At 41.7% G+C, this 21,117-nt stretch overlaps 1 protein-coding gene across 8 annotated transcripts in view; it reads left to right on the top strand.

The window, feature by feature from the left end:
- The window catches only part of kcnq1.1 (potassium voltage-gated channel, KQT-like subfamily, member 1.1), a 267,264-nt gene that overhangs the window by 153,914 nt on the left and 92,233 nt on the right, over window positions 1–21,117 (top strand). For all 8 annotated transcript variants that reach the window (XR_009804268.1, XM_061887267.1, XM_061887272.1 and 5 more), the window contains 4 exons: window positions 3,562–3,684; window positions 14,255–14,365; window positions 14,866–14,961; window positions 15,104–15,217. Coding sequence is in view for 7 of the 8 variants with exons in the window: in XM_061887267.1 (XP_061743251.1) it covers window positions 3,562–3,684; window positions 14,255–14,365; window positions 14,866–14,961; window positions 15,104–15,217 (444 nt within the window). In the remaining variant the exon portion in view is untranslated. The remainder of the gene's footprint in view (window positions 1–3,561; window positions 3,685–14,254; window positions 14,366–14,865; window positions 14,962–15,103; window positions 15,218–21,117) is intronic.

Below are 21,117 nucleotides of genomic sequence, written 5' to 3'. Positions count from 1 at the left end.
CGGATCAGCAGCGCAAAGATGTCCCCAGCCGATACACAGGCGAGCGGTACATGGCCACTGGATCGGACCGGACCCCCTCCATAAGGGAGAGTGGGACATAGGAGAAAAAGAAAAGAAACGGCAGATCAACTGGTCTAAAAAGGGAGTCTATTTAAAGGCTAGAGTATACAAATGAGTTTTAAGGTGAGACTTAAATGCTTCTACTGAGGTAGCATCTCGAACTGTTACCGGGAGGGCATTCCAGAGTACTGGAGCCCGAAATGAAAACGCTCTATAGCCCGCAGACTTTTTTTGGGCTTTGGGAATCACTAATAAGCCGGAGTCCTTTGGACGCAGATTTCTTGCCGGGACATATGGTACAATACAATCGGCAAGATAGGATGGAGCTAGACCGTGTAGTATTTTATACGTAAGTAGTAAAACCTTAAAGTCGCATCTTAAGTGCACAGGAAGCCAGTGCTGGTGAGCCAGTACAGGCGTAATGTGATCAAACTTTCTTGTTCTTGTCAAAAGTCTAGCAGCCGCATTTTGTACCAACTGTAATCTTTTAATGCTAGACATGGGGAGACCCGGAAATAATACGTTACAGTAGTCGAGGCGAGACGTAACAAACGCATGGATAATGATCTCAGCGTCTTTAGTGGACAGAATGGAGCGAATTTTAGCGATATTACGGAGAAGAAAGAAGGCCGTTTTAGTAACCCTTTTTTTTTTTTTTTTTTACTTCTTGTTGTTTCCACTGTGTTTGTTAGATCAACAACCTTCTGTGTTAACATCTGGGAATTTTAAATTCAGTTCAGTTTCATCTACCATACTCCAATCACAATGTAGTCTTAATGGTATAAACTAATTTAAATACACACTAAATAGCCTTCTCATGCCGCTGCCTTGTAAACACAATTTGCACAGTTGCTCCTCGCTGGCTCAGAAGCAGATGGGCAGTACTGCCTCTTAAATGTGGTTGCCAGATCCACTAAACTTTTGATAATGACTCCAGGAAGACACATGTAAAAACAGTAACAGATTCGAAGATGAATGCAGAGGTCCGTTCTTAGGGGTTTTATAACAACTTGTGCATAGGCCTGCCTCTTGTCCTTTGTGACATGCTGTAAAGACACGTGGTCAAACATCTGGACCAAATTGAGTACAAGAAATCAAACATCATTGAATGGGGTCCAACTGAGTAAAATGAGTACTCTCTGTGGTTGCATATATTTTAAATTTTTAAGTGAAAACAAAGAAAAAGTTCACATACTGCACACAAGCCTTTTTTTTTTTTTTACCAAAACTAAAGGGCTGCAACACAGTTTTTAAAAGGTATCGAATCTGCAAAAATATATGTCTGGCAGTCAGTGGTGTAGATTTTTAGATCAACTACATTGTTTTCTTTCTTTTCTGAGAAAGATGTCTTTTTATACAAAAACTAAACAAAAATATTTTGTTGTATGTTAATTATAATTGTTTTGGTTAGAAATATTTTTTGGGGTTGCAATTTTTTTGGTTAGGACTCAACTTCAATCAATCAATCAATGTTTATTTATATAGCCCCAAATCACAAATGTCTCAAAGGACTGCACAAATCATTACGACTACAACATCCTCGGAAGAACCCACAAAAGGGCGAGGAAAACTCACACCCAGTGGGCAGGGAGAATTCACATCCAGTGGGACGCCAGTGACAATGCTGACTATGAGAAACCTTGGAGAGGACCTCAGATGTGGGCAACCCCCCCCCTCTAGGGGACCGAAAGCAATGGATATCGAGCGGGTCTAACATGATACTGTGAAAGTTCAATCCATAGTGGCTCCAACATAGCCGCGAGAGTTCAGTTCAAGCGGATCCAAGACAGCAGCGTGAGTCCCGTCCACAGGAAACCATCTCAAGCGGAGGCGGATCAGCAGCGTAGAGATGTCCCCAACCGATACAGGCGAGCGGTCCATCCTGGGTCTCGACTCTGGACAGCCAGTACTTCATCCATGGTCATCGGACCGGACCCCCTCCACAAGGGAGGGGGGGACATAGGAGAAAGAAAAGAAGCGGCAGATCAACTGGTCTAAAAAGGTCTATTTAAAGGCTAAAGTATACAGATGAGTTTTAAGGTGAGACTTAAATGCTTCTACTGATGACATAGTGCTGTATTTTACTTCTTTATCTTTTTTTTTTCAACCAAAAATGCTTTGCTCTGATTAGGGGATACTTGAGTGAAAAAAAATATTCACAGGGGGTCCATCACTGAAAAAAGGTTGAGAACCACTGCTCTATCTTACTGTCATACTGTAGACGCAGAGCATCATATAACCATAACAAGATGGGTCACATTGTTACATCCAGAAGTGTCACATCCAGAAGTACGCTGATGACACAGCCATCGTCGGGTGCATCAGGGACGGCAGAGAGGAGGAGTTTCGGAACCTGGTGAGGGACTTTGTTGTCTGGTGCCATACAAACCTCTTGCTGCTCAATCCATCCAAGACGAAGGAGCTGGTCATTGACTTTGGGAGGTCGAGTCCACGGTCACAACCTATTGTGATCGAGGGAGTTGAGGTACAGACCGTGGACTCATTCAAGTACCTCGGGGTTTGGGTGGACAATAAGCTGGACTGGACTGTCAACACGGACCACCAGTACAAGAAAGGACTGAGCAGGCTGTACTTCCTCAGGAGACTGCACTCCTTCAACATTTGTAGAAAACCCCTGTGGATGTACTACCAGTCTGTGGTTGCCAGTGTTCTGTTCTACATGGGAGTGTGCTGGGGGGGGGCAGTACATCTAAGAAGGACAGCTCCAGACTTGAGAAACTGATCAGGCGGGCCGGTTCTACAATGGGAATGAAACTGGACTCACTGGTGACGGTGGCAGAGAAGAGGACTGTTGACAAACTAGTGAGCATCCTGGATGATGCCAGTCACCCTCTGCATGCAGTTATCAGTAGCCAGAGGAGCCTGTTCAGTTCTAGACTGCTTCATCCCAAGTGCAGGACCAATAGACTCAAGATTCCTTTGTCCCACACGCCATTAGACTGTACAACTCCTCTCTGGGACGGGGGACAGGGGGTACTAGGATGACAGGGGATGCAAAACAATAACAGTGTAATACGTTTTCATAACATGGTCACTACTGCCTACTTTGTCTTGTTATATTCTTATTTTACTGTTATAATTTTATTCCCATTGTTGCTTTTTATTTTTTATTCTTATTGTAATATTTCTCTATTTTGTTTCCATTTAAACCCCCGTTATTTACTTTTTTTTTGTTTTTTTTTGTTTAAATTGATCTCAACTCTGTACACTGCTGCTGGAATTTTAATTTTCCTGAAGGAATCAATAAAGTACTATCTATCTATCTATCTATTGCTTTATTATATTGTTATGTATTGCCATCCTTATGAATGATTAAGACTGCTACACATTCACGAGCAGTTTATGAAACAAAATAACTTTGACAAACAAAATAGGTAAGAGGGCAGACACTTCAAGAATAAGATGCATCATGCAACTGATTCCAAACATGTTTTGTTGAACTAATTATCCTTCTGTTTGTATGTGTTTTGTGAATTTTAGGAGCTGATCACAACCTTATATATTGGCTTTCTAAGCCTGGTCTTCGCTTCCTACATGCTCTACCTGGCAGAAAAAGAGAATGGCCACTTAGACAGCTATGCTGACGCACTGTGGTGGGGTGTGGTAAGAATCTTTGTATTTGCTTAAGTTGGTTCTTCCGATCTCTTTAACAAGCACAGTGTGTGTTTTTATATGTAAAACAGTGTTTTATATACATGTATATATTAGGGCTGTCACAAGTTAACAAATATGATTAATTAAAAATATATCACATTAATTTAGAAATTCAGACTAACCCAATCATTTATTTTGCCCTTTCATTCTTTTTTACCTTAACCGTGGATGGTTACCTGAAAAGAGTTGTTGGTCAATGATTAGGTCAACTCATACATCAGTGGAAAAATGAGTAAGGAGACTCCAACTAGTGTTCTTGGTGGCTGAGACTTTGTGTAACAATAGAAATTGTTATTGTTGGTTATGTTGTACAAGGTCCGTAGGTGAGAGGTAAGGCTTGATCGTCCACTTCGTAGATATGGGATTAGACCAGTGGTTCTTAACCTTGTTGGAGGTACTGAACCCCACCAGTTTCATATTAGCCTTCACCGAACCCTTCTTTGGTGAAACATGTATATACATATATATTTTCAAAGTAAAGACGAAGGTATGTTTTTTTTACTGGTGCACAAAATGAACCGTGCATGAACATCACCTTGTTCAAAGAACAACACAAACACAGTGCATGAACTCACAACAAATTACACACCTGCTAATCAGAGGGGAAATTGTTTGGGGGTATCCATAATACGCCGATAGGAAGAAGGTTTATTTTACACGATGAGGTGGGTGTGTCTTGACCTCAGCGGCGGAGGCTCCGCCGAACCCCTGAGGCCGACTCACCGAACCCCTAGGGTTCGATCGAACCCAGGTTAAGAACCACTGGATGTTGCGATCCGTGACTCGGATCTTCACATATTATTGTTTATTTTTCCATCTTTGTTCTTATTCTCCGTTTGATCCGTTTTCTTTCCCGTTTAGTGCATCACCATGGTTACTTATTAGTTTCAGCTGTTACTCCCGGTTCCTGCACACCTGTTCTCTGTTAATCACCTTCCCTTTATAAGCCTTCCTCTTTTCATTCTTCTGCCTGGGACTCTAGTTTGTTTCCACACAACGGTACGTCTGCTTTGCACTTTTGCTTACATGCAATTCCTGTAGTATTCTCGCGAGCTCTCACGCTGCGCAATTTTATTTAGTCTTAGCTCTCATGCTAGATGTTTTGTTTTCCCCTTTGTGTGCCTATGTGCCAGTTTAATTTACTATTTGTTTATCCTAGCTTTCATGCTAGCGTCTTTTGTTTGCCTTTCCCTAGCTCCAGTATTTTTGTTTTCTAGCACCTTTTGTTATTCAAATAAATAGTTAAACCTTACCTTTGCTGTGTTCTATTTCGACGCATCCTCGAGGGAATCGAACCCGGCACCACAATGCCGAACAGACGTAACAAACACAGCAACAACGCATCGGCAGCTTCTTAATATTTTCATCGATAAATGTCAGGCCTTTGGGTGTTTTTGGCTACATACTGGGTCGGCTAACCACTAGGACCTATTTTTTTTTTGTTATCATTTGTTTCCTTAATTTGGTTGTTTGCTTCTTAATTCTGTTGGTTATAGTGCTGGGCCGTGTAGGTCTGTAGCCAATCACTACCATCATTTCTGGTGTATAAGCCACTACTTTTTTCCCCCAATGCTTCAAACCCTGCGCTTTATACAATTCTACAGCTAATTTATAGGTTTTTACGTGTTCTCAAGATACACATTCCACCAATAGATTCATCCTTGTTACATCAGCTCAATAATGGTCACCAATTATTTCAGGGAATTCCATCGATCGTAACTGGACTATTTGGTTTGTCTTTGTCTCGAGAAGGCTTTTTCAGTTCGTGCTCACAGACTTAGATTGGTCAAATCAGACCAATCAGATCTGACTATTCAGATCTACTGATCCGACCAATCTAAGTATATGAGCACAAACTGATGAAGCCTACTCAGAGGAGAGGCATAAAGTCTTCGAAGACACACCAAACAGTCCAGTTGTGACAATGACCTGGATGAATGAGAACATTCATAGACACGTCACCGATGATATTTTTCCCATTAAGTCAAATGCACTCACACAATCAGTCAACCATTTAGCGCATTATGGACTCACTCTCATCAAAACACACCAACATGCACTCAGCACAGCCCCAAAGCCAAGACTTTGACCGAGCATTGAAAAAGGAAAAAGCCTCGGCAAGGACCATAAATCCACGACCGAAAATGGGCCCCAAAATGCCAGACTGCCATGCCCTGAAGAAGTTTAGAAGACAAGCGCCTGTGTAAATATTAGTTTCAATATGTGCACCTGCAGCTTATATGCGGCCAATCTACTGTATGTACAAAACAAAATTTGTTTAACCTTCGTCTTGTTTTAGTTTTTAAATGCATGAAAACACCACATACATTTATTTTTTTGCATCAAAGCTTTTTGACTTTGTCAGGAACCTCTTTGTCAACAAAATAAAACATTTTAATTTTTTTTCACTAAATTATAAAATGCTCTGGTAGAAATTATGCCCTTGGTGTTGTTAGGGTCGGTTTCGACCCAGTTATAAAAAAAAGGTGATAAAGCAATGATAAGAGCCAAAACTGAACACACTGACAGCCAGCTCCTCTCCCAATCATGTGAGCTTTAGTGGATTCTCATTTGACCTTGTTATCCTGTACAAAAACAAACAAAAGACGGACACTAAAAGTGTCACTTTTTGCCATTCTGATTTTGTTTTTTTATTAGTTTTGGAACTAGTAATCTATTTCTCTTGGTTTCATTTGCTTGATTGGTTGTTGGTTGTTGTTTGTTTGATGTTGGATTTCTGTTGCTGAAAAAAATACGTTTTAGCCTTTTTCTTGAAGTAAATATATATGGGTCGAAATTGACCCGTAACACCATATATGTTACTATAGTTAAAATTCTTAAAATGAAAAAAATGAATAAAACACATTTATTTAAGAGATGTGTTCTAATACCCCTTAGTAATAGTTAGGTAACACAACAACCTTTTTTTTTTATTTATATGATTCTCTTGAGGTTCGTTTTACCATTTTTAAAAATTGAAATCGAGGGGTATACTGACAAAAAAAGGCCCAATGGCCCAAACCAAAAATATTAAAACCAATATTTTCAAGGATAAGGAAGCCTAACGAGGTAACCAAGAGATGAGAAACAAATTGGATGATAGATTATTGTTTTTAGTGTATTTTACAGCTGATTTAAGACATGGGTCAAAACCGACCCGTTAACATAAGAGATGGTAACAGAAAGCTAACACAAGCGGAAGGTTAAAAAACAGGTGCGTACTGCTATCGTCCGTAAATTATGGTACTTCTACCGCGGCGATAAGGATGCTCGTAACTTTAATTATACATGACACATAACAAAAAGGCGAGAAACAGCTCGTATGTCAAAATACTCGTAAGTTAGGGTACTTTTAAGTTGAGGTACTACTGTACTTTCACGTTTTGAGCAAATATTTGAAGTACATTCAAGTAAACATTTAAAAAATGTTTTTGTACATGACATTATGACAATAAAATAGCATCTGTGTCAAAATATTGTGGTCTCTTTTCAAGGTTATTTGAATTAGGTAAGCAAGTAATTTCCTGTGATTAATCATGATTCATTTTAAGAATGTGGTTAATCTGATTCAAAATATGAATCAAGCAAGTCTGAAATAACTGACGAGAAAGGTATGATGGATACCACTCATCCAGTATGTAACAGTGGCGAATTAGGAAGTCAACGTATCCATTCATTTATTTATTACCATGAATTGATTAACGTGGACCTCGACTTAAACAAGTTGAAAAACGTATTCGGGTGTTACCATTTAGTGGTCAATTGTACGGAATATGTACTAAACTGTGCAATCTACTAATAAAAGTATCAATCAATCAAAAAAAAAATATTTTCTAATGAGCTGGAGCCTATACCAGCTTACTTGGGGTGGGAGCTGGGGTACACTCTGGATTGATCACAGGACACATACGGATAAAAAAACTCCCATTCATGGGCATTAGAGTCTAATATTCTAGCATGCATGCTTTGACACCACTTTGCTGTTAGAGTAAAAGCTGAATAAAACTCATACTTGCCAGAAAAATACAAAGAAAACTATATTCAAACCTAACATCAGTCTGGTTGTTCATCTATGCCTGTAAATACTCTCATTCATCCAAGTTGTATTTTCAGAGCATTGAATGGATCTCAACTGGACTGTTCAAATGGTTTGAGAAGACTTTTCATTAGTCCATGCTCACAGTCTTGGATCGGACAGATTTTGCCTGAGTGCTTGAACCAAAGCGTTTATCCTCTACAAGAGGGGACGTGGTCAGAGATTGACGGTTTGGTCCGCAGCCTGATCGGATGAGAAGCAAAACATCTTCTAAAATAATTTGAACAGTCAGTCCAGTTTCGGTAAGGTTTATTCAGGTGTACTGGAGACGAGGCTACGCCGGATAGTCGAACCTCAGATTCAGGAGGAACAGTGTGGTTTTCGTCCTGGTCGTGGAACTGTGGACCAGCTCTATACTCTCGGCAGGGTTCTTGAGGGTGCATGGGAGTTTGCCCAACCAGTCTACATGTGCTTTGTGGACTTGGAGAAGGCATTCGACCGTGTCCCTCGGGAAGTCCTGTGGGGAGTGCTCAGAGAGTATGGGGTATCGGACTGTCTTATTGTGGTGGTCCGCTCCCTGTACGATCAGTGCCAGAGCTTGGTCCGCATTGCCGGCAGTAAGTCGAACACATTTCCAGTGAGGGTTGGACTCCGCCAAGGCTGTCCTTTGTCACCGATTCTGTTCATAACTTTTATGGACAGAATTTCTAGGCGCAGTCAAGGCGTTGAGGGGTTCCGGTTTGGTGACCGCAGGATTAGGTCTCTGCTTTTTGCAGATGATGTGGTCCTGATGGCTTCATCTGACCGGGATCTTCAGCTCTCACTGGATCGGTTTGCAGCCGAGTGTGAAGCGACCGGAATGAGAATCAGCACCTCCAAGTCAGAGTCCATGGTTCTCGCCCGGAAAAGAGTGGAGTGCCATCTCCGGGTTGGGGAGGAGACCCTGCCCCAAGTGGAGGAGTTCAAGTACCTAGGAGTCTTGTTCACGAGTGGGGGAAGAGTGGATCGTGAGATCGACAGGCGGATCGGTGCGGCGTCTTCAGTAATGCGGACGTTGTACCGATCCGTTGTGGTGAAGAAGGAGCTGAGCCGGAAGGCAAAACTCTCAATTTACCGGTCGATCTACGTTCCCATCCTCACCTATGGTCATGAGCTTTGGGTCATGACCGAAAGGATAAGATCACGGGTACAAGCGGCCCTAATGAGATAGGGTGAGAAGCTCTGCCATCCGGGAGGAACTCAAAGAAAAGCCGCTGCTCCTTCACATCGAGAAAAGTCCAGATGAGGTGGTTCGGGCATCTGGTCAGGATGCCCCGAACGCCTCCCTAGGGAGGTGTTTAGGGCACGTCCAACCGGTAGGAGGCCACGGGGAAGACTCAGGACACGTTGGGAAGACTATGTCTCCCGGCTGGCCTGGGAACGCCTCGGGATCCCCCAGGAAGAGCTAGACGAAGTGGCTGGGGAGAGGGAAGTCTGGGTTTCCCTGCTTAGACTGTTGCCCCCGCGACCCGACCTCGGATAAGCGGAAGAAGATGGATGGATGGATGGATTTTTTATGTCGCGTTGTTCACTTATAGTTTTAGTTCGACTAATTCTGAAGTTTTTACAGACAGTGTGATTGGCAAAAGTTTAGCTGAAATCGTAAGATGACTACGGTATATAGTCCTACTTTTACTCAAAACTATGATGAATTTCGTCTTTTCTGACACAAATGTTGTCACAATGTCGGATGCACGTGTTGAAATCATAAAGCTTCATGCATTTTGGCACACAGTTTGTGGGGTTTTGCAGTCTGGCTATGTCGTGGCGTCACAGGGAGGTGGAAGCACTTATTTAAACATTAAGTAAAGCTTTCAGCCAGAAGGGGAGGAGCTTTGAATCGATCGGCGAGTGTGCACATGTACCTTATGTTGAGAACGGGTAAATCTATTTAATTTATTTTTGACCTTGTCCGGAAAAATATAAAATAAAATAGCAGTGATGTCATCAAGATATCTATTTAATCAGTGTACATAAATGATGATACTTTTGAGGAGGGTGGGGCGTGGTTTCATTTGCAATTCGAGGAACGCCTCCAAAAACCGAACATCATGTAGACCAGGGGTGCCCACACTTTTTCTGCAGGCAAGCTACTTTTCAATTGACCAACTCGAGGGGATCTACCTCATTTATATGTATCATTTATATTTATTTATTTATGAAAGAGACATTTTTGTAAACAAGTTAAATGTTTTTAATGATAATACAAGCATGTGTAACCCATATAGATGTCTTTCTTTCACGAAGACAAGAATATAAGTTGGTGTATTACCTGATTCTGATGACTTGCATTGATTGGAATCAGACAGTAATGATGATAACGCCCACATTTTCAAATGGAGGAGAAAAAAAGTTGTCCTTTCTGTACAATACCACATGAAAGTGGTTGGGTTTTGGCATCTAATTCATCCAGCTTCCATACACTTTACAAGAAAAACATTGGCGGCAAATTCCGTAGCTTGCTTGATTGACATTCACGGCACCCGAGGGTCTTGTGAGATGACGCTGGCTGCTGCCAGTTCATTATTATGAAAAAATGACAGAGAGGAAGGCGAGAAACACTTTTTATTTCAACAGACTTTCGCGCCGACCCGTCCGTCAAAACTCTAAAGGCCGACTGCACATTTCCTATCTTCACGATAAAAGCCCTGCTTCATGCTGCCTGCGCTAACAAAATAAGAGTCTCGGAAAGCTGGCGTGCACAAGTGATGTGCACGCCAGCTTTCTGAGGGATCGCTTGTGCACGCCAGTTTTCCGAGACTCTGTATTTAGTTAGCGCAGGCAGCATGAAGCAGGGCTTTTATTGTGAAGATAGGAAATGTGCAGTCGGCCTTTAGAGTTTTGACGGAAGGTACGGCGCGAGAGTCTGTTGAAATAAAAAGTGTTTCTCGCCTTCCTCTCGGTCATATTTTAATAATAATGATCTTGCAGCAGCCAGCGTCATCTCACAAGACCCTCCGGTACCGTGAATGTCATTTAAGTGACGTCTTGGTGAAGATTGATGATCACTAATTTTTAGGTCTATTTTTTTTAAAAGCCTGGCTGGATATCGACTGACACACCCCCCCGCGGTCGACTGGTAGCTCGCGATCGACGTAATGGGCACCCCTGATGTAGACCAAGGATCTGCAACCTGCGGCTCTTTAACGCCGCCCTAGTGGCTCCTTGGAGCTTTTTCAAAAATCTATGAAAATAGAAAAAAATTGGGAAAAAATATAATTTTGTTTCAATAGGGTTTCTGTAGGAGGACAGTGTGACACAAACCTCCCAAATTGTTAGAAATCCCACTGTTTATATTAAACATGATTGTCAGAGCGCTGTTTTGTCCTACTAATTTTGGCGGTCCTTGAACCCACCGTAGTTTGTTTACATGTATTATTATTTATTCTTTGTCTCATTTTGTCCACCAAACTTGTTAGGCTTCTTTGATGTTATTGACTTGTGTTGAGTGCTTTTCAAGCATATTTGGTCACTGCATTACTGCAAGCTAATCGATGCTAACATGCTATTTAAGCTAGCTGTATGTACATATAGCATCATTATGCCTCACTAGTAGGTATATTGGAGTTGATTTAATTTCTTTTACTTATGTCCTCTGTATTTAATTTATATCTGTATTTCTCATGACATATTGGCTGCATGTCTGATAGTTGTTTGTGTGCTGTGTTGTTCCAGACCACAGCAAACGTAAATCAGCTTGCAAAGATTGTTATAATTCCATTAGAAGACAGCTTACCGTTTACTTTAAGTTGGACACACACACATCTATACATTTGGCCATTCTAAGCCAGTCATTTAGAAGAGTTATCTCACCCTCTGAGAAGCCTGCGTTTTAATAATATTTTCCAATGTTGTAAAAATGTGTAGAATAAATTTTACATGTCAACGAAGATTTGTGTCAGCGACACGTGGCTAACATTGACACTTACATCATGTGTCGACTTCATTATATCACTTATAGAAGGCTTTTAATTTTTTGCGGCTCCAGACAGATTTTTATTTTTGGTCCAATATGGCTCTTTCATCATTTTGGGTTGCCGACCCCTGATGTAGACAGACACAAAAAATGAGTTATAATTGTGACTGTGGAGCAAAATTGACACTTAAGCATATTATATACATACAAGTAAGTTTTTTTAATTGTATACTACATTTACTATAGGTCACTTTAAAAATGCATTGAACTATATATTTGACATAAAAATAGCATATGTTTGTTTTTTTGTTTCCTGTTTCCAGCTACTAAACACACACATCTTACTAGGGATGCACCGAAATGAAAATGTGTGGCCGAAGCCGAATAAAATTTAAACGCTTGGCCGAAGGCCGAATACCGAATAATGAATGCAGTTTTTCACAATTTTTTTTATATTGCATAAATAGCCTAGAATAAATATTTAGACATGTTTTTCAAATAAAGTATTTTTTTATTGAATACTGACATTTTTTTAATGTTCCAGTAGCCTTTGCTTTTCAAAAAAAAGCACAAAGTTTTTCATTTATATTAGGCCTTCAAACAAAACATGCATTCCAAAAAAAACATAAAGTGCGTTAAAGTGGATAAACCCAAAACAAATGAATTATTGTCCTTTTGGTAAAAGTCTGCTTAGCCACAGTAGATATGCTAATAATGTAAACAGAAGGCTCAAGTAAATCTCAATTAAGTGTGTGCTTGTAACCTCATACACTTATACAGGTAGCCTACACAACAGGCTAATAATGTAAACAGAGGCCCCACTAAATCTCAATAAGTGTGTGCTTGTAACCTCATACACTTATACAGGTAACCTACACAACAGGCTAATAATGTAAACAGAGGCCCCACTAAATCTCAATAAGTGTGTGCTTGTAACCTCATACACTTATACAGGTACACAACATATCCCAACGTCACTGCGTCACTGCACGTTGCTTGATTGCGTCACCGCGCCAAAAAATTGCGTCACACGCCACTATCTTCGACCCAACTCTCTCCTTTGAGTCACACATTAAAAGCGTTACTAAAACGGCCTTCTTTCATCTCCGTAATATCGCTAAAATTCGCTCCATTTTGTCCACTAAAGACGCTGAGATCATTATCCCTGCGTTTGTTACGTCTCGTCTCGACTACTGTAACGTATTATTTTCGGGTCTCCCCATGTCTAGCATTAAAAGATTACAGTTGGTACAAAATGCGGCTGCTAGACTTGACAAGAACAAGAAAGTTTGATCACATTACGCCTGTACTGGCTCACCTGCACTGGCTTCCTGTGCACTTAAGATGTGACTTTAAGGTTTTACTACTTACGTATAAAATACTACACGGTCCAGCTCCAGCCTATCTTGCCGATTGTATTGTACCATATGTCCCGGCAAGAAATCTGCGTTCAAAAGACTCCGGCTTATTAGTGATTCCTAGAGCCCAAAAAAAGTCTGCGGGCTATAGAGCGTTTTCTGTTCGGGCTCCAGTACTCTGGAATGCCCTCCCGGTAACAGTTCGAGATGCCACCTCAGTAGAAGCATTTAAGTCTCACCTTAAAACTCATCTGTATACTGTAGCCTTTAAATAGACCTCCTTTTTAGACCAGTTGATCTGCCGCTTCTTTTCTTTCTCCTATGTCCCCCCCTCCCTTGTGGAGGGGGTCCGGTCCGATGACCATGGATGAAGTACTGGCTGTCCAGAGTCGAGACCCAGGATGGACCGCTCGTCGGGACCCAGGATGTATCGATTGGGGACATCTCTACGCTGCTGATCCGCCTCCGCTTGAGATGGTCTCCTGTGGATGGGACTCTCGCTGCTGTCTTGGATCCGCTTGAACTGAACTCTCGCGGCTGTGTTGGAGCCACCATGGATTGAACTTTCACAGTATCATGTTAGACCCGCTCGACATCCATTGCTTTCGGTCCCCTAGGGGGGGGGGTTGACCATATCTGAGGTCCTCTCCAAGGTTTCACATAGTCAGCATTGTCACTGGCGTCCCACTGGATTTGAATTCTCCTTGCCCACTGGGTGTGAGTTTTCCTCGCCCTTTTGTGGGTTCTTCCGAGGATGTTGTAGTCGTAATGATTTGTGCAGTCCTTTGAGACATTTGTGATTTGGGGCTATATAAATAAACATATATTGATTGATTGACTATTCGGCCTTGTTTTTAACTCATTCCACCGAAGGCCGAATGTGGCTTTTTTTGCCATATTCGGCCGAATATATTCGGTTACCGATTAATCGGTGCATCCCTATATCTTACATGTAAAAATATATATATTTTTTTAATTAAAAATGTTTTGGTAATAAACTGAAACCTTCAAAGGCAGACAAAAACTGGCACTCCGAAAACCTTATTATGATTTTTTTTTTCATATCTAATGGGTTTTTTTCTCAATTGAATGCAAGATAGACATTTTCTTGTTGGTCATGCTGGTGTATTGGTTTATAAGAATGCATCTAATGGCATGTTTTTGTCCAAGATTACAGTAACATCCGTGGGCTACGGCGACATCATCCCTGTAACTTGGCTTGGAAGGACCATTGGGTCGTTTTTCTCCGTCTTCGCCATACCCTTCTTTGCACTTCCTGCGGTAAGTGGAAGCAGGCACTGATTAGCCTGTTACTGTATGTGTGCTTCCCAGGTTTTTGAAAATAGGCTTAGATTTTGCATATTTTTTCAATCCTGAAGTAGACCATAAACTGAACTAAACCCTTACATGCCAATTTCCAACTGTATAAACTATTCTTAAAACTATCTGGGGTTGTGTATGTCAGTCGAAGCAAGGATCCACATACATTTGAACAAATATGAGAAATTAAAATGGTTTGTGAACAATACAAACAAACATTTAAATCCCTGATTAATTTCTCGTGACTTGTCACTTCACACATTGTTGAATATTCTGTGGTGAGAGTAGTTCACGGTTGTGTTGTTCCTGAACAAAAAAAAAAAAATCACATTTCATCTTTTATTTTCCTGCTGACATTATTGCATGGATAAACTGTTTCAGTCTTGGCTGTACTATTTTTGTTCCTGCTGCCGCCTACAAGTGTGTTGTTGGACCCTAATGAGCTATGATTTTCTTCACAGGGAATTTTAGGCTCAGGCTTGGCACTGAAAGTACAGCAGAAACAAAGACAGAAACATTTCAACCGACAAATCCCTGCTGCTGCAAGTCTTATTCAGGTATCTGACCAAAAACCCAGAATTTAAACAACTGAGACAAGCTTCATTTGTTGTCACGTGTTGTGCTCCCTACACTTCCGCACACATTTATTGTACATTTGTCTCGTACAACCCTCGTATATTTCATCTTCTCTCTCTCCAGACAACATGGAGATGTTTTGCCATGGCAAACAGTGATTCTGCCACATTTAAGATGTTTTTGAAAAAGAAATCCAGCTCTCAGAACTCATTGTCAACCACAAAGCCAAAGTCAACGGTGGGTGTACTCCTTTTTAAATATTTCCCTGCCATTGCAGGTTCTTTATGAAAGCATTGATAATTTACTAAGAAAAATGCTAAAAGCTCATCCGAATAACATTTATTACCCCACAGCCTAATCTGTGGTTGCAGATGCCTATGTACACTTAAAGGCCTACTGAAATGAGATTTTCTTATTTAAACGGGGATAGCAGGTCCATTCTATGTGTCATACTTGATCATTTCGCGATATTGCCATATTTTTGCTGAAAGGATTTAGTAGAGAACATCAACGATAAAGTTCGCAACTTTTGGTCGCTAATAAAAAAGCCTTGCCTTTACTGGAAGTAGCAGACGATGTGCGTGTGGCGTCACGGGTTGTAGAGCTCCTCACATCCTCACATTGTTTATAATCATAGCCTCCAGCGGCAAGAGCTATTTGGACCGAGAAAACAACAATTTCTCCATTAATTTGAGCGAGGATGAAAGATTCGTGGATGAGGAAATTTAGAGTGAAAGACTAGAAAAATGAAAAAAAAAAGTAAAAAACAAAAAAGGTGATTGCAGTGGGAGCGATTCAGATGTTATTAGACACATTTACTAGGATAGTCCTGGAAAAATCCCTTATCCGCCTAGTTTGTTGCTAGTTTTTTAGTGAGATTAAATAGTACCTGAAAGTTGGAGGGATGTTTCCACGGGTGTGTTGACCGCGAGTGTCTCTGAGGGAAGTCACGCAGCTCCGCTGATGTCTTCGGTAAGAGCCGACTTATTACCACAATTTTCTCACCGAAAACTGCCGGTTGACATGTGGTCGGGATTCCATGTTCGCTTGACTGCTCTGTTCCATAGTAAAGCTTCACCTTCGGGAATTTTAAAAAAGGAAACACCGGCTGTGTTTGTGTGGCTTAAGGCTAAAAGCTTCCCACCTCCATCTTTGACATCTCCATTATTAATTGAACAAATTGCAAAATATTCAGCAACACAGATGTCCAGAATACTATGTAATTATGCGATTAAAGCAGACTACTTATAGCTTGGATCGGGCTGGAAAATAATGTCCGCTACAACCCGAGACGTCAAACCCACTCGTACTCGCGACGTTTTCAACACGACACTTCGCGGGAAATTTAAAATGCAATTTAGTCAACTAAAAAAGGCCGTATTGGCATGTGTTGCAATGTTAATATTTCATCATTGATATATAAACTATCAGACTGCGTGGTCGGTAGTAGTGGGTTTCAGTAGTCTTTTAAAGGCCTACAGAAATGCGATTTTCTTATTTAAACGGGGAAAGCAGGTCCATTCTATGTGTCATACTTGATCATTTCGCGATATTGCCATATTTTTGCTGAAAGGATTTAGTAGAGAACATCGACGATAAAGTTCGCAACTTTTGGTCGCTAATAAAAAAGCCTTGCCTTTACTGGAAGTAGCAGACGATGTGCGCGTGACGTCACGGGTTGTGGAGCTCCTCACATCCTCACATTGTTTATAAGCAGCAAGAGCTATTCGGACCGAGAAAGCGACAATTTCCCCATTAATTTGAGCAAGAATAAAAGATTTGTGGATGAGGAAATTTAGAGTGAAGGACTAGAAAAAAATAAAAAAAGATAAAGTTAAAAAAAAAAAAGGCGATTGCATTGGGAGCGGTTCAGATGTTTTTAAGACACATTTACTAGGATAATTCTGGGAAATCCCTTAACTTTCTATTGTGTTGCTAGTGTTTTAGTGAGTTAAATAGTACCTGATGGTCGGAGGGGGTGTGTTGAGGCCAGTCTCTGAGCGAAGTCACGAAGCTGCAGCAGGACAGAAGTTGCGCTGATCTCCGGTAAGAGGCGACTTTTTACCACAATTTTTTCACCAAAACCTGCCGGTTAACAAGTGGTCGGGAACCATCTTCGCTTGACCGCTCTGATCCATAGTACAGCTTCACTTCCGGGAATTTTAAACAAGGAAACACCGTGTGTTTGTGTGGCTAAAGGCTAAAAGCTTCCCACCTCCATCTTTCTATTGCACAGCTTTTATTTTCCATCAATACACAGTGATGCCTAGAAGGCAGGGAGGAACTCAACTTTCTTGAATAGGTTCTACCTTAGTTTGTATGGTTTGTTGAGTTAGCACAGGATTAATATGTGGAAATGACAAATGAGGTAGTTGATACATAGAAAAGTTTTTATTTATGCTTTATTTTGTTTTTTGTTAAATCTTAGATTGACTGTGATTTAAAGTTTTTGTTGATACACTGAGATGAAGTTTAAGTTAATCGTGTTCTTCGTGGTGTTTTTTAAAGTGCACCATTTTTTTCCCTCAGAATTTTCAACTGACTTGAAGTGTTTTGTCAAGAGGATTATTTGCGACGTTTTCAGAATGTGCTTCTTGTAGTTCGGGCCAAAGTAAACCAAAGAACACAATCTGAAGTTGTTGTAGTTGTATTTTTAAAGGCCTACTGAAATGAGATTTTCTTATTTAAACGGGGATAGCAGGTCCATTCTATGTGTCATACTTGATCATTTCGCAATATTGCCATATTTTTGCTGGAAGGATTTAGTAGAGAACATCGAAGATAAAATTTGGAACTATTGGTGCTGATATAAAAGCCTGGCCTGTACCGGAAGTAGCAGACGATATGCGCGTGACGTCACGGCTTGTGGAGCTCCTCACATCTTAACATTGTTTACAGCGAGAGCGATTCGGACCGAGAAAGCGACAATTTCCCCATTAATTTGAGGATGAAAGATTCGTGGATGAGGAAAGTTAGAGTGAAGGACTAGAAAAAAGAAAAAAAAAAGACGGTGGGAGTGATTCAGATGTTATTAGACACATTTACTAGAATAATGCTGGAAAATCCCTTATCTGATTATTGTGTTACTAGTGTTTTAGTGAGATTATATGGTCGTACCTGTACAGCCTGAAGGTCGGCCCCGCACCTTTCTTCAGCACCAGTCGACGGGTGGTGGCGATGCCCATCTCTGCCCTACGCAAGGGACCCTCTTCGAAACACGATCTTTCGAAATGATCGCTGCATAATACACTGTACTTTGTGGGTGTGGTCCAATCCAACCGTGTTAGCTTGACCGCTCTGTTCCATAGTAAAGCTTCACCCTCATCTTTCGGGAATGTAAACAATAAAACACCGGCTGTGTTTGTGTTGGTAAAGGCGGCCGCAATACACCGCTTCCCACCTACAGCTTTCTTCTTTGACGTCTCCATTAGTCATTGAACAAATTGCAAAAGATTCAGCAACACAGATGTCCAGAATACTGTGGAATGAAAACAGACATCTTAAGGCTGTGAACGGTGCTGGAACAAAATGTCCTCTATAATGCGTGACGTCACGTGCACGCGTCATCATATTGCGACGTTTCAGCATGAAATTTAAAATTGCAACCCCCAACAGGGAATAAGCGGTAGAAAATGGATGAATGGAATTCTGGAAAATCCATCCATCCATCCATCCATTTTGTACCACTTATTCCCTTTCGGGGTTGCGGGGGGTGCTGGCGCCTATTATCTGATTAATGTGCTACTAGTGTTTTAGTGAGATTATATGGTTGTACCTGTACAGCCTGAAGGTCGACCCCGCACCTTTCTTCAGCACCAGTCAACGGGTGGTGGCGATGCCCATCTCTTCCCTTCGCCAGGGATCATCTTTCGAAACAGGTTCTTTCGAAATGATCGCTGCATAATACACTGTACTTTGTGTGTGTGGTCCAATCCAATTGGTTCGCTTGACCGCTCTGTTCCATAGTAAAGCTTCACCGTCATCTTTCGGGAATGAAAACATTGAAACACCGGCTGTGTTTGTGTTGCTGAAGGCAGCCGCAATACACCGCTTCCCACCTACAGCTTTCTTCTTTGATGTCTCCATTATTCATTGAACAAATTGCAAAAGATTCAGCAACACAGATGTCCATAATACTGTGGAATGAAAACAGACGTCTTAAGGCTGTGAACGGTGCTGGAACAAAATGTCCTCTACAATGCGTGACGTCACGTGCACGCATCATCATAGCGCGACGTTTCAGCATGAAATTTAAAATTGCAACCCCCAACAGGGAATAAGCGGAAGAAAATGGATGGATGGAATTCTGGAAAATCCATCCATCCATCCATTTTTCCACCGCTTATTCCCTTTCGGGGTTGCGGGGGGCGCTGGCACCTATTATCTGATTAATGTGTTACTAGTGTTTTAGTGAAATTATATGGTCGTACCTGTACAGCCTGAAGGTCGGCCCCGCACCTTTCTTCAGCACCAGTCGACGGGTGGTGGCGATGCCCATCTCTTCCCTTCGCCAGGGACCATCTTTCGAAACAAGTTCTTTCGAAATGATCGCTGCATAATACACTTTACTTTGTGTGTGTTGTCCAATCCAAAGGGTTCGCTTGACCGCTCTGTTCCATAGTAAAGCTTCACCGTCATCTTTCGGGAATGAAAACATTGAAACACCGGCTGTGTTTGTGTTGCTGAAGCCAGCCGCAATACACCGCTTCCCACCTACAGCTTTCTTCTTTGATGTCTCCATTATTCATTGAACAAATTGCAAAAGATTCAGCAACACAGATGTCCAGAACACTGTGGAATGAAAACAGACGTCTTAAGGCTGTGAACGGTGCTGGAACAAAATGTCCTCTACAATGCGTGACGTCACGTGCACGCGTCATCATATTGCGACGTTTCAGCATGAAATTTAAAATTGCAACCCCCAACAGGGAATAAGCGGTAGAAAATGGATGAATGGAATTCTGGAAAATCCATCCATCCATCCATCCATTTTGTACCACTTATTCCCTTTCGGGGTTGCGGGGGGTGCTGGCGCCTATTATCTGATTAATGTGCTACTAGTGTTTTAGTGAGATTATATGGTTGTACCTGTACAGCCTGAAGGTCGACCCCGCACCTTTCTTCAGCACCAGTCGACGGGTGGTGGCGATGCCCATCTCTTCCCTTCGCCAGGGATCATCTTTCGAAACAGGTTCTTTCGAAATGATCGCTGCATAATACACTGTACTTTGTGTGTGTGGTCCAATCCAATTGGTTCGCTTGACCGCTCTGTTCCATAGTAAAGCTTCACCGTCATCTTTCGGGAATGAAAACATTGAAACACCGGCTGTGTTTGTGTTGCTGAAGGCGGCCGCAATACACCGCTTCCCACCTACAGCTTTCTTCTTTGATGTCTCCATTATTCATTGAACAAATTGCAAAGGATTCAGCAACACAGATGTCCGGAATACTGTGGAATGAAAACAGACGTCTTAAGGCTGTGAACGGTGCTGGAACAAAATGTTCTCTACAATGCGTGACGTCACGCGCACGCATCATCATAGCGCGACGTTTCAGCATGAAATTTAAAATTGCAACCCCCAACAGGGAATAAGCGGTAGAAAATGGATGGATGGAATTCTGGAAAATCCATCCATCCATCCATTTTCCACCGCTTATTCCCTTTCGGGGTTGCGGGGGGCGCTGGCGCCTATTATCTGATTAATGTGTTACTAGTGTTTTAGTGAGATTATATGGTCGTACCTGTACAGCCTGAAGGTCGGCCCCGCACCTTTCTTCAGCACCAGTCGACGGGTGGTGGCGATGCCCATCTCTTCCCTTCGCCAGGGACCATCTTTTGAAACAGGTTCTTTCGAAATGATCGCTGCATAATACACTGTACTTTGTGTGCGTGGTCCAATCCAATGGGTTCGCTTGACCGCTCTGTTCCATAGTAAAGCTTCACCGTCATCTTTCGGGAATGAAAACATTGAAACACCGGCTGTGTTTGTGTTGCTGAAGGCAGCCGCAATACACCGCTTCCCACCTACAGCTTTCTTCTTTGATGTCTCCATTATTCATTGAACAAATTGCAAAAGATTCAGCAACACAGATGTCCATAATACTGTGGAATTATGCGATGAAAACAGATGACTTAT

This window comes from Nerophis ophidion, linkage group LG25 (assembly GCF_033978795.1).
Source record: "Nerophis ophidion isolate RoL-2023_Sa linkage group LG25, RoL_Noph_v1.0, whole genome shotgun sequence".
Lineage (NCBI taxonomy): Eukaryota > Metazoa > Chordata > Actinopteri > Syngnathiformes > Syngnathidae > Nerophis > Nerophis ophidion.
The sequence above is the reverse complement of the archived record's forward strand: the minus strand, read 5'-3'. Positions and strand labels throughout refer to the sequence as shown.